The sequence below is a fragment of the Tyto alba genome, unplaced genomic scaffold, assembly GCF_018691265.1.
Source record: "Tyto alba isolate M040663 unplaced genomic scaffold, T.alba_DEE_v4.0 Super-Scaffold_23, whole genome shotgun sequence".
NCBI classification, from domain to species: domain Eukaryota; kingdom Metazoa; phylum Chordata; class Aves; order Strigiformes; family Tytonidae; genus Tyto; species Tyto alba.
In genome coordinates this window covers 7,996,534-8,009,514 of record NW_024881297.1, presented here as the reverse complement: position 1 = coordinate 8,009,514, position 12,981 = coordinate 7,996,534, and the positions used below count along the sequence as shown (strand labels likewise).

The 12,981-nt window shown below is 38.2% G+C and overlaps 1 protein-coding gene across 7 annotated transcripts in view; it reads right to left on the bottom strand.

Moving 5' to 3' along the window:
• Positions 1-12,981, bottom strand: part of WDFY3 (WD repeat and FYVE domain containing 3) — a 181,458-nt gene that overhangs the window by 30,613 nt on the left and 137,864 nt on the right. For all 7 annotated transcript variants that reach the window (XM_042796404.1, XM_042796409.1, XM_042796408.1 and 4 more), the window contains 8 exons: positions 11,952-12,131; positions 9,705-9,938; positions 7,624-7,723; positions 6,301-6,461; positions 5,496-5,725; positions 4,518-4,630; positions 3,469-3,651; positions 1,445-1,602 (listed from right to left, as the gene is read on the bottom strand). In XM_042796404.1, coding sequence (XP_042652338.1) covers positions 1,445-1,602; positions 3,469-3,651; positions 4,518-4,630; positions 5,496-5,725; positions 6,301-6,461; positions 7,624-7,723; positions 9,705-9,938; positions 11,952-12,131 — 1,359 coding nt within the window. The remainder of the gene's footprint in view (positions 1-1,444; positions 1,603-3,468; positions 3,652-4,517; positions 4,631-5,495; positions 5,726-6,300; positions 6,462-7,623; positions 7,724-9,704; positions 9,939-11,951; positions 12,132-12,981) is intronic.

Sequence of the window (12,981 nt, the reverse complement as noted above, 5' to 3'; positions counted from 1 at the left end):
GGACAGACAGAATGACACAAACGAAGATTCTGTTTGAGTGAAAAGCCTATGAATACATCACCTTGCTAAACTTGCTCATAAAGGATAGTTTCTTAAGAAAATATTACTTAGATGATGAATTTCATACTACTGCATGCAACAGTATTTAAGCTTTTGTTTTGTTTGGTGTTTTCTCTTTTTTTTTTTTTTTTTTTAAAAAAAAAGGCAGCAAATAAATGTATAAAAATATCCTTTAAAAGAAACCGGCAAACATTTGGAAAATCTTCCAAACACATAACTGACAGTTCAGAACATTCCCAAACATCCAAAGATTGTCACTCACAAATATTACTACTTTTCCCTATTTCCTTTTATGTAATATTTTATAGATGCTCCCTAGTTTGTTGGAAATCCTCAAGACACCTCACCCTGTACCATAATATACCTGTTTTCACTTCTTGCTCCCTCTACTGATATAGCCAGCAATGGTTCCTGCCAGCTCAGTTTGTGAGTTCCTTTTCATTTTAATGTGTATGCCTGCTCACCAGGAAAATGACTGACAGTCCTGAGAATTCTTTACTTTATCAAAGCCACTGAACAATTTTCAGATCAGAAATAGAATTGGAAATGTATTTTTTTCACAGGATACAAGCTCCTGATTAACTCAACAGGGGTTATACATTTCCTTGTGGCAGGAATACACCTGGCCCCCTTGACCCAACACGTCCCCAATGTTTCAAGTGCTCAATACAGTAAGAACTCAATCCTGCAAAACTTTCAAACCCCTCCCTTTCATTTGTTTTCAGTGCATCAAATACTTTATATTAACTCTTTGCAATGCTCCCCTGGGTACTGTCCTACTGAGAGCACCACTGCTGTGCTACTCCAATCTAACTTTTAAAAAAAATACTATTTTTTTTTTAAGCAAGTAGATTTGTAAAGCAAATGTCCAGTTCTACCACCACATATTGTTTTACTGAACTCTTCTCTGTAGTACAACAAAAGCAATGCAAAGCAGAATTTGTTTAGTTATGATACATACACGCTCATATAGGGATCTTCCTAACCCACATAATCTCATGGGCAGGATAAAAAAAGGACAAGCATTCATCGCACAGCTTCCATTTCAGAGCAGTATTGCAAACTGAATTTAAGATGTGGACTAGCAAAGCAGTAAAGCGTATATGTAACCAGAAGCAGCTAAGCAGTCCCACCAACAACAAACAGTTTAACTCTTGGCTTAATGTTACAGATATGCAGAGGTACCTACTGGATTAGATGCACCTACTAAGATACACAGAAGCAAAACGTCCAGTCTGGCTATTCAGAAAGGGGAAAAAAAAACAAGTACCAGATATCCCTTCACACTCTGAAGGATTCCTAACATTGAGATATTTATGACAAACCCTGAACATACATACACTGCTGAATTGTAGACTGCACGTTATTAATTGATAGAAATTACCTGTGTGGAGAGATTGTGTTTATTGAGCCCACTCTCCTTACGGTTTCTCCTGGAACCAGTTAGTTTAGAGAGGCCAAACCCACTGCTAACTCGTGAAAGTTTGGACTGTGTGGTTGGAAGCAAAGCCTCTCCTCTACTGATGCATTTCTTCTCATGAGCTGAAAAACAAAGAGGAAGTGTTGCAAACACTTTTCAGGTGGTGGTTTGTTTTTTTTTTTCCTACCCCCATTATAGTTGGGTTTTTTTAAACAGAACAACCTTTCCTCTTGCTTTAAAAAGGTGGGTGTTTTGGGAATTAGAGTGGGTTTTTTTTGTTTGTGTGTGTGGTTTTTTCGTTTTGGGGTTTTTGTTCTTATTTAAGAGTACCCAGCAGCACTCACATTAATATCAAACATTCACGATCTGTATGAGGAAAGACCCCCAGGTGAAATCTGGGAACTGTTTGCATTTTGAAATGAAGCGTGACAAACAGATTTGTTACTACTTTTATCGATTGTCAAAATCAGGATCCATGAGCTATGAATTCTGTCCTCATCTGAAGAAGTGAAAAACAGCTGTGTATAAACAAAATCATCACCTAGCCTTCCTCTACCCCCATCACCTTTAATTTTGAAGGTTTACATACCTTACAGAACAAGTGGACACTCTAAAGAAGGGAGACAGTGTCTGGAGAAATATTCTTTGTCTCAAAACAGTTACAAAGGTAACAGAATCTATATCATTTAAGTTATAAACACTAGATACTAGCAGAAAAAAATGCAGCTAAGCACCATATCTGTACCCAAAAACATGCTACAACATGACCCCACTAACCAATCTGGCAGCAAAATACACTTTATTGAGCTGAGAAGCTAGGTGGGCCTACTGCACCTTTCTGTGCACATACAGCCATTCCAGTTGACAGTTAAATCCACACAACTGGTGTGCTTACTTTAAAACTGAAGAAAAAATAAAAAATAAGAAAATATCAGCTTAGTTCAACTCTCTCAACAGTTTAAATTTCTCCCAATATTCAGCTAATGGATTGTACTGTATACCAGTTACCTTTACTTTAGAAAGTACATGTTCACATTCCTCACTGTTTCTTTAATTCACTCCACCTCTGAGCTTTCTTTTTCTTCTTTTAAAACCACTACTACTTTCTTATAGCAGTAATTTTTCCAAAGATCCTTCACTCTACTCAAAACATTTCTGCAAATAGACTGACTACCAGGGAAATACTGGAAACTTGAGCAAACATCAGCCAGAGACAAAGCACATCTAGAAATACAAAGACCACAAAAACAAGTATTCCAAATTTCCAGAAATGCTTTCTGTACATCCAGGTTAACCTCAAATTACTTTAGAGCTGTGTAATCATCTAAGGAGTCACGTCGATGGAATTTTATTATCTGCTGTCTAAACTCTTGCTAATTCAGTCCAGCAACAGTTGGCCTTCTTTATTACATGGGCACAGAACTAACTTGTGCTTAACTTGTTGTCCACCAGGATTCCCAGGTCCTTTTCCTGCAAAGCTGCTTCCTATGCTGAACAGATTTCCCAGGTAAGAAGAAGAAGTCGTCATAGCTGCTAGAGAAGAACTGCTCAGTCACACATTTCCAATCATATTACCAGACCAAAAATTTGCAGGCTGCACCCAGACATGCTCAAGCAGGGTTCTCCTCCCTGACTGGCACATCCAATCCTGAGAACTGGTAACACAGGTCACCCTCATCTGAGTGTTCATGGGAAGGAGCTGAATGACTCTCTCACTGTAATGCTCAATATGCTACTTGGTGCACGCTGACTCACGCACAGAGGATGCTGTTGAGACCACTGACAGTGTTGAAGAAAGGCCCCGTGTGCAGGGCACTTTAAGTATATCCTATACACGGCACAGTTTCCGTATGAGAGATGTTAAAGGGTAACAGTTTGGAGTACTTACTACCACACAAAAGCTAAGCCCGTATTAAAACATGCAGTGCATATGGTTCACTTCAGGGAAATTGACCCTTCAGGACAGCTAAATCCTCAGTTACACTTACCCAGATGATTTTGCCAACACTTTAAACTTGCTTCCTCAATAAAAGGTCTTGCAACAGCTATATCTACTTGGCCACGATCATTGACAGGTAGTGTCACTTTGAAAACTTCTTCTAAAACCTGTTTTTTACTATGGATCAGCTCTGTCCACACTCTGTTTATGGCTTTTAAAAGAAGCTGGCGACCTGCATAGGTACAAGATCACAAACAGCAAGATTTCTACCGTGCTTACAGAATTAGTATTTTTACAGTATTGAACTGAATAATTTCTGCAATTATACTCTAGTTTTTTCCCCTATTGCATGATTTGTGAAATGCCTTTGGCCAGACTGTCATTTTTTGACATTTATATGCTATCAGAAGGTATCTAACCATTAATTTTGGCCATTTTTACTCTGTGAATATGAAACACCAGATCTGATTAGTTGTGATCCTTTTCCCACATCCATTTATTAACAAAATGAGATTTAAAAAAGAGTCTTATAGAAGTATATGTCTACACATACACAATTTCATACATACATTACTCTTTAATATTTTTTACATATGACTGTGTATGTAAGTACATACCTGCATAAATATTCAATATATATATGTACGAAAAATAAAGTAAAATCACTGAATCCTTTCTTCCACATAGTCCATAAATTTCCTTTGAGTGAAAGATCCTGAGGATATCAATGAATACTAATTTTGCATCTTACACCAATTATTTCTTACCTACACTCATATAAGGTCCAGCTGATACCAAACCATGGTGCACACTTAAAATAACCCATTTCTGTTGCATTCAACTCCATGCACACAAAGCAGTTTTTCTAATTCTGGTGCATGTCCAGAAAACAATGAAAAGCTCTTGCTATGTTAACAAAACGGTGACTTATCCTGGATATTTCTCTCTTGGTGTTTCTAAATGTTTTTTCATCTATTTCTTATATATTTTTTTTATATACACACCCCCAGTCCTAAGAGTAGTTGAAGTAAAAGATTAGTGACAACAACACAGAAGTGGCATTAGCAGACATCTGTGGTTTTGTCACTCCCAGATTACCTTCGCTGACATCTTGATTGTTGTAGACTCCATCTGGTTCTATATCAGAGGGGATCATAATGTGCCAAGTTGTCATCCTGGCTTCTGCTTCCAGTCCAAACCCATCAACATTGCTACAAATACACAACAAATTAACAACAGCCAGGGAAAAAAAACCCCAAAAGCTAAAGCATTTGATTCTCTGGGACAGTATCACAAACATTAGTACGTCCTACTACAGCAACGTATCTTCACTTCTGTCCACTTGATTTCTGATAATCTGCAGTCACAAGCTGAACTGCAGGTTTGTGAAAAATGACATGCCATAGACACTGATGTTGTTAGAGGAAGATGGTAATATTGGAAGAAACAAAAAACAGACAAGGCCACAAATGGAGAACACTAGAGTTTCTGCTGATGATGCCTCCTAAGTGCCTTTGGATGAAACACAAGTTTTACATCCTTTTGGAAAGAAAAAATGAAAATGCCAGGCAGGCATTTGCAGCAATGCAGAAAAGTGGGTGTCTACAGCATTTATCACGGGCATCTGATTTAATGCCTGACTGGACTTATTCAATGCTATGCATCCACATACTAAGATTTGTGATTTGTATGAAATGATTCAACAGACAATAAATCTAGTGACAAATCCCTTTGACTATTAATTACTTAGCATCAGTGTTTCTTTCTAACTTGAAAACATTTCAAATTACCAAAGCATAACAACGAAATTGCTAGATAAGCACTTGTGTCAGTATTTTAAAATACTTCTGTAAAAGGAGGTAAGAATGTTCTCTATACCTGGCCTCTTTAAACCTAACTTTGTTTCAAAATTCATCCCACTTAGCTTACTTGCACTTCACTGGCTGGAAAGTTATAAAGAGATATCCAGAAATTGCTGACCTAGTCGCAAGGTGAGTGTCATTGCCAAGAGAGAACAGGTCATTTTAATACTTCACAGCCCTGGTTCTGGAATGAACTTCTGTCTGGGATATTTACCTTCCCACATGCAGGTTAATCAAGCAGTGAGCTAGGCAGCTGATGAACTCTTGATCATGATTTCCAGGTCCCAAAATTAAGTTTCTGTTCACAGTAAGGACCCTTAGGGACTCAAGGAGAGCCACCTGCTGAGGAACAGTTTTGTGCGCCCTTGAGAACTGATACAAGATGGTCCTGTTCAGGCAGTGATAAATAGCATCCAGTGATAGTCCCTGAGATCTTCGTTTTGACTGATGTGAAGTAAAAAAACCATGATCAGATAGTAGCAGAAAATCAATATACTGGCACATAATCTTCCCCCGAATTGACCCACGCTCATTTTGTCATAATCACTATCTTACTAAAAGTATCAATTCCATGAATTTCAAGGACCAAAATGACATTAACACATGATGATACACTTGTAATTTTAACATCTGTAAAGAGGCTGCTGATTTCCAACAGTAAAAGTCTTCTAACAGTCTCAAATAAAAGTGCATGAGGAAGATTCCCAAAAACGTCAAGGTAAATTTAGGAAGCTTCCGAAATTCAGGTGGGGTAAATTTTGCTGTTTATTTTGGGGGATTTCTAAAAAATAATGTCATCTGAAAGCAGTTTTTACTCAACTACCCCACAGTAAAGCACTTCACACTGACAAGATTTGCTAGAAAGCTCAGTAAAGACAGAAAGCCTGGGGAAGAAAGGCGTACTTCTATGTTGACCTGACATGTGTCACTAGCAGGTTGCCTAGTGACATCACTCCATGGATTTTAACATAACATGCAAAAATGTTCTCACAAGCAGGCTAACAGAAGAACGCTGTTACCTGTGCAATGAGCTGGATTATGAATTCCACAAGAAGTTTGGATTCTTTGTTGAACATGCCCTGCCAAAGCTTATCTACCACACGCTGCGTAAAATAAAACACATTGTTCACCAGCACTTGGTAGCTTCCTCCACTCGTTATAGGCAGAGATGCATCTTCACCTAGGTAACAAAAAACTCAAAAGTTTTCTTCATTTATCAAAAACCCCACATCTGCAGAAATACATTGACATTAGTCTGTGCTTTCTTGACTTCTGTAAAAGAGAAAAAGATTGTCAAAGAAAAGTCTAAAACCTCATGGCTTCACTACAATGATTTTCGATGGCAAGTGAATGTTTGAAATAGACAGTTGCAAAGACCAAAAAAGGCAGGGCTGGGACAGAAAGAGTCCAGAAGAAATCGTACTCCTGTGACTCTGAGGCATCATATTTATTATTTATTATTCTGCATATGTGCAGAATCATCTGTAGCTTTTTTAAATTATACTTCTGCTTTTTCAAAAATAAAACCTTTTTAAACACCTCAAGATGACACGTGTTACCAGCTGGAATTACTTTTCCTTCACTGTGCTTTGCTCAATAAGACAGACTCAATGGGCATGAGCTGCATGTGTCTGTGTGTATGCAAACATCAGTCCAGCTATATTAAGAGAAGCTTGAAAAGTGCAAGTGCTTCCATAAAAAAAAAAAAAAAAAAAAAAAAAAAAAAAGAGTAAAAATCCATCAGTGGTGTTGATGTTTCTGGAAGTTCACCTTCATTTATTCACTTGTTGCCTCATCTGTGCTGAAAGCAACTGATAGTATCACACCTGGAGGAAGCTGGAAAAACCTTGATGAAGGAATGCCTGGAGAAACCAAAGTCCTGTTCCGGGGCTGCAGAGAAGTACTTGTAAGGGCAGCAGACTCTCTTGAGAACCTGAACCAAAGCTTCATGTATCATGATTCTGGATTTATTTTATTAATGCACTGCACCCAGAGAAAGACAAATCATTGTGGCAATGAGGCAAAGGGGAGCCTTACAAGAGAGATGATGCAAGATCCAGTTTCAGTTCTTTTTGATGTGATTGCAATTTGTCTGGCTTACATATCTGAAAGATTCATGCCATATAGCTTTTTTGAATATCCTATTTTACAGCTTTGGCACAATCAAAATAGTGAAGGAACATGCAACCACAGCAACACCATTTACACAAAGGAAAGGAAAGGGCAGGGAAGAAAAAAATAAAGACAAGTTGTAACAAAACAGGAGACTAATTAAGAAAGTAAAATAATCAAAACTTTGTTGCCCAAATCAATAGATTGATAACTAAACTTTGCTATATTACCCAATAAAACGTCAGCTGCAAGTAAGTGGTCCATCACTCCATCCAAAACATACGTCTGAAACTCTTTCTGCTGTGTTCGTGTTGATCTTTCAGGGGAAGCCTGATAAAATAAATACAATGTTAAGAAAATTAGTATATCTAAGGGAGCAAAAATAGGGAGGGGAAAGGCCTTCTAGGTGAATTTCTCTCTTCTTAGTTCTCATGAACTATGTTTTTTTCCCTTAATATTCTGTCTCAAGTAAGAAGTCTTGGTTTTATCTAAAAATTTAAGAATGCATGTTGCGTATACATTGGCTGTAGACAGTCTTACAGAGTAGGAATTACTCCTATTTAAATCCAGTAAATTTATCTTCTACCATATTTGGAACTGGAAAAGAACACATTCCAAAAAGGTGTAAAAAAAATCTCCAACTAAACACCTGGTTAAACTGTGATCTCCTCAGTTCACACAATCACCTCCTTTGTAAAAAAAATAGTAAATAGGACAGATAAAATATGTAGTTGATCATCACTTCATGTGGGGTTCTGCATATTACTACTGCAGCCTTGGTATAGTCATATAATAGATGGACACCTTAAACCTTTCTAATTTCCTTTGCACTTAAAGGGGAAAACCACTTTATCACCTTATGTTGCTCAATGAATACATAATCACACCTAACTTAATGACCCACTTAAACAGCCCTAGAAAGCAATAGAATATTACCTCAACCTGCTTTGTCTTGCCCTGTAACACTTTAGCAGTGTGTACACACCCAATTCCCTCTTTAAGCTAAGGGGGCAGTAACACTCAAGAGTGGTAACAGATTAACCAGCAGTAAAGCAACTGCAACCAATTGAACAGGGCCTCAGATATGCTCCCTGACATCTCCTGACAATTCACTTTTTGCTGTGTCACAGCAAAGAGATGCCCAACTGCCCCAGGAAATTTGTTAGGAATTATACAGGCACAGTCCAAAACTCTTGCAGCTATCAAAAAATCAGGGAGACTCAGCAACACATAGATGGTGAAGTAACAAATAGGCAGGTCAAGGGAGAATGTGAATTGACGTGAACTGAACATATCAAAATATACTGTCTGAAGAAGGTGTGGGCAGTTAAACAGTAACTGAACTCCTCATTCCCTGCCTCATCATTAACAGAAGGATGCTTTCTGCAGGTGTCATGAACTTTAAAAGATATTTTACAGGAAGATAACAGTTATTTTGTGAATTTTTATAGCATATGGCGCCATATGTCCTGCCACTTCTTTTTATCTAATATGAATAAAATAGAAACCTTAATATTTCTGCAGGGATTTTATGTTTTCAACAAAGCCAATATAGCTGTCATGGTCTGAAAGGTGTTTAACAAATGAATCACACCCCACAAAAATAAAACTTAAACAAAGCTGTAACTTCTCATGCTGCACTGTTGAACATCAAGAGTCGTGATCCACTACTTGTGTTTCTAGACAAAAGAAGGTATTGGCTAAAATGCCAAAACAAGATTATAGCTGCTCTAAAGTGAGGACAAAATAGAAATAAAACGCTGACATGGTGTGCTCAGCAACTAACAGTCATTTGACCGGCCAAATGAAAGGTAAGGAGCCCACGAACAAAAGCAGTAGTAGGGTTGTGGTGTGGAGGGGAGAACAGAGCACAGCAAGAAAAAGGCCAGGTAACCAGCACGCAGACTGTCAGCTCAAGCATCTGAGATGGTCACCAGTACACAAAAATGCTGGTCGGGTGCAGGGACAGGGAGGAGAAGTCCAGAAAATATTCTTAAAGGTAGGCTGAGATAAAACCTCTGCATTTGTTTTCTTAGGTTTTCCAAGCTGTTAATGAAAGGTGAGCAAACTACTATTTAATGAGACACTAATGTTCTGGTTTGGGTTTTTTTGTTTGTTTTTTTTTTTTTTTTTTTTTTTTTTTTTTTCCTTTTCCTCTTATTTCATGACAATTTACAGGATTCTACTGAATCCCAGGTCATCGCTCCTCTTACTTTGAAAGGTACATAGAGGAAAATATTTTAGGGAATAAAGTGTCACAAGAAATTAAAATAATAATAAAAAAAAAACCTGCAAAAAGCAAAGGAACTACCTCTAGCAGAAGATCTACCAGTGGAGTCTGTTTGCTGGCTGGTGTGAGACATAAGTTATCAATTATCAGCACACGCATGAAATCAAACACAAACTTCTTGGCTGGATGGTTGGTTAGGTATGTTTTGGTGCCAACATTGCAGTACTCTGACTGGCTCCTGTTCATGCCAGAATCGGCTGCAAAAGCTTTAAACTCTTCAGCTGGGGACCCAACTTCATCATCAAGATCAGTGACCTGTGAGAAACAGCATGGTAAAACTCTTAAGATCAGCAAATTAACAGCTGGCTTTTCGCTACTCCATTCTTGACTTGTCTTTCTAAGGCTATTCACTTCACATTTTGCTTCTTAATGAGCCTTTTTACAACATTATTATGTTCAGGATCAGTTTCCTTATACACAACAGGAGAAACATCCAAATTCTAGTTTCCAATTCCCAAGGCAAACAATGATCCGTGAAGACTGGCACAGGAAACCTGAGTTAGAGATCATATGTGCATTTCATATTCACTTGCCCACAGAAAGTACTTAGGTGATTTCCAGATACTTTGCAAAAATAAATTTTCTCAAGGCAAAAAAGAAAAGTTTTGAAAAAGTTATTAACTAAAGCAGCCAAAATCAAGACAGAAGCCAACTAAAAAAGGCCATCAAGCTTACATGACAGGAAACAAAAAGGGAACTGAGCCTTTTCTTTTTTTAATAGAATACCTTGATCAGAGTGCAGTTATGGGTAAGCCTGTTTCCCAAATTCTCTTAAAAAAAGAAAAAAGTGTCTACAGCTTTTCTGTTTGTGATGAACAAGAACCTTTGAGGGGCTAGGTCTTAAGGAGGGCTTTAACAAATGTGCAAACAGTAATGAAAGCTGTCAAATCCAAAAGACTTTATGCAATGCCCTTCTCCAAACGCAAGAGGAGACAACATGATTTCCCTCAACAAGCTTATCACATCACCAGCTTACATGTGAAGCAACCAAACGAACATTTGGTCTGCCTCAGTAGGAGAGTTTCCCCAAGAAATTAAGAGAAGCTCAAATGTGTACTCTTTCTGGTTTTAATGGCAGTCTCAGAAAGGCTGAAAGATCAGTTAAGAATTTTCTCTCAAGGCTGAATTTGGGTTATATTGTTTTGTTGCAGGAACCTGGCTGTTATTCATTTATTTCTCAAGGGTCTGATCAGTTCTATACATTCAGGCAGAGGGAAATGCTAAAGGAGTGAACCAATTTTCAGTCAAGAGATCACTCAAACAGTGAAGAGCTCAAGTTGCCAGGCAGCTACACAGTTTCAAGGGCCCTAAGCAGCTAAAGTAAAACCTGCTTGGAGACACAAAGCTCCTCTAAAAACTCTATACAGGTGAATGCCAAGTCAGCATTGCCAGTTTATAAGTGACACCTTTTTTCTTTTTTTTTTTTCCTTTGAGAGTGTGCTCCTAGCATCTACTTCATGTGCAAATTTAACTTAAAAGCAAAATAAACTATCTTGATGAGAGACTCATCAGCATGCACCTTTAAAAACTGATCTCGTTCTTTTACTGAAAACATAAAGATAGCATGCCACCAGTAAGTATTTCCTGAAGTATTTTATCTTACCCTCCCCTATTTCCAGCATTTGCCAACCTGTAGCCTAACTATCCTTCTATGTTCTTAGTAAAATTACTTTTAGTTGTTGGCTAACAATAACTATTTGTTTCCTTTCCATTCATATTCTAGAAATAGTATAATCTGTAAATGACACTAAGCTCAAAGAATACTTCAGGCAGCAATGCAAGCAAAGTTGAATTCACACCATTTCCTGGCTTGAGCTCAGTAGTTCCAGGTAGTAAAAGAACATTATTTTGTAGTTAAGCCACGAAAGAAGAAATGGGAAGTGGGAGGAAAAGGAAATTTTAGATTTTATCACATCCTCCAGAGCAGAGGGCTGAAAAGCATAGGCTGTCTCAGTCTCTTCCATTTTTGTAAATCTTAGCTAACATTGTTTATGTGATTGAAAATAATGGTCCACTAGAAAGCAAATAAACCATGTACATTCCCGCTAAAATGCGGCTTCAGATGTCACTGAACAGCAACTGCCCTTCAGTTGAACATGCACTTCTCTCAGTTCTACAACCCAAGTACAAAACATCCAGCCCAGCCTTTATAACGACTTCTTTCTGCAGGGTAAGTAGAGCTCTATCTTTATGTGACAGTTAATTGATAAATCCTCAAAAGTAACATTTAGGGGAAAACCAAAACAGCTAACTAGTTGGATTTCCTACCATCTCAGAGTAAGGTCGTATGTTGAAAGGAAACACTGTCGCTGCCAGCGCACACAGGAACTCTGGACTCATCCACAAGGAAATTAGGTCTGGCACATTGTGATACAAATATCGGAAGAACTGCATCAAGGTGACTGGATATTCTCGAAGCCAAGAGCCTTCTTCCTCTGACTGCCAAGGCTGGGTTGAAAAACAAACAGCACATTAGCACAGATGGCATTAACTGAAGAATGCTCATTTCAGAAGGGAGCTGCAGGAAGAGGCGCTGTAGGGTCAAATATGCAATCAAACATATTGTCAAACAGGTAAAGAATGTGATCGTGACACCTGATCAGAGTGGGGCCAAACGTGATCAACCATGTGGACAAGCATTTGTTCAAACAGAGCAGAAATAAGTGATTGAACATGTGGCTAAGCACATGACCAAGTGTGGAAAAACACATCCAGAACATGTCAAATGTGTGTGGTGGTCACTGTGTTCTGACAAGTGCAAACACGTGTCTAGAACACATGACTGAAGACACAGTGTCTGAATGTGTGACCTATATCTGATCAAACAAGTGACAGTGTTTGAACACACCACCAACATGTGACAAACATGACACAATATGACAGAACACGTCTGAACATGTCACATACGATGAACACCTGGCCAAACAGGTGACCAAACACATGGCTAATCTTGCCTCCAGAATGTGTGACAATCAAACGAGACACCAACTCCTAACAAACATATAAACCACATGTCCAAACCATGTGCCTGCAAAAGGTGACATCAGAACATGCGATAAGAGAACATGTGTTTAAGCCACCACAAACATGTGACTGAACATGCAGCAGCCACAATACCATAAATGAATGAGAAACATGTAACTGAACATGACAAAAATTACAACAACACATGTCATGACAAAAATTACAACACATGTCATGACAAAAAAGGCTGGAACAGGTTGCAACCACATGATGAAATGTAACCAGACACGTGACTGAACATGTGATAAACCCATAGCAATAACACACAGCAGCC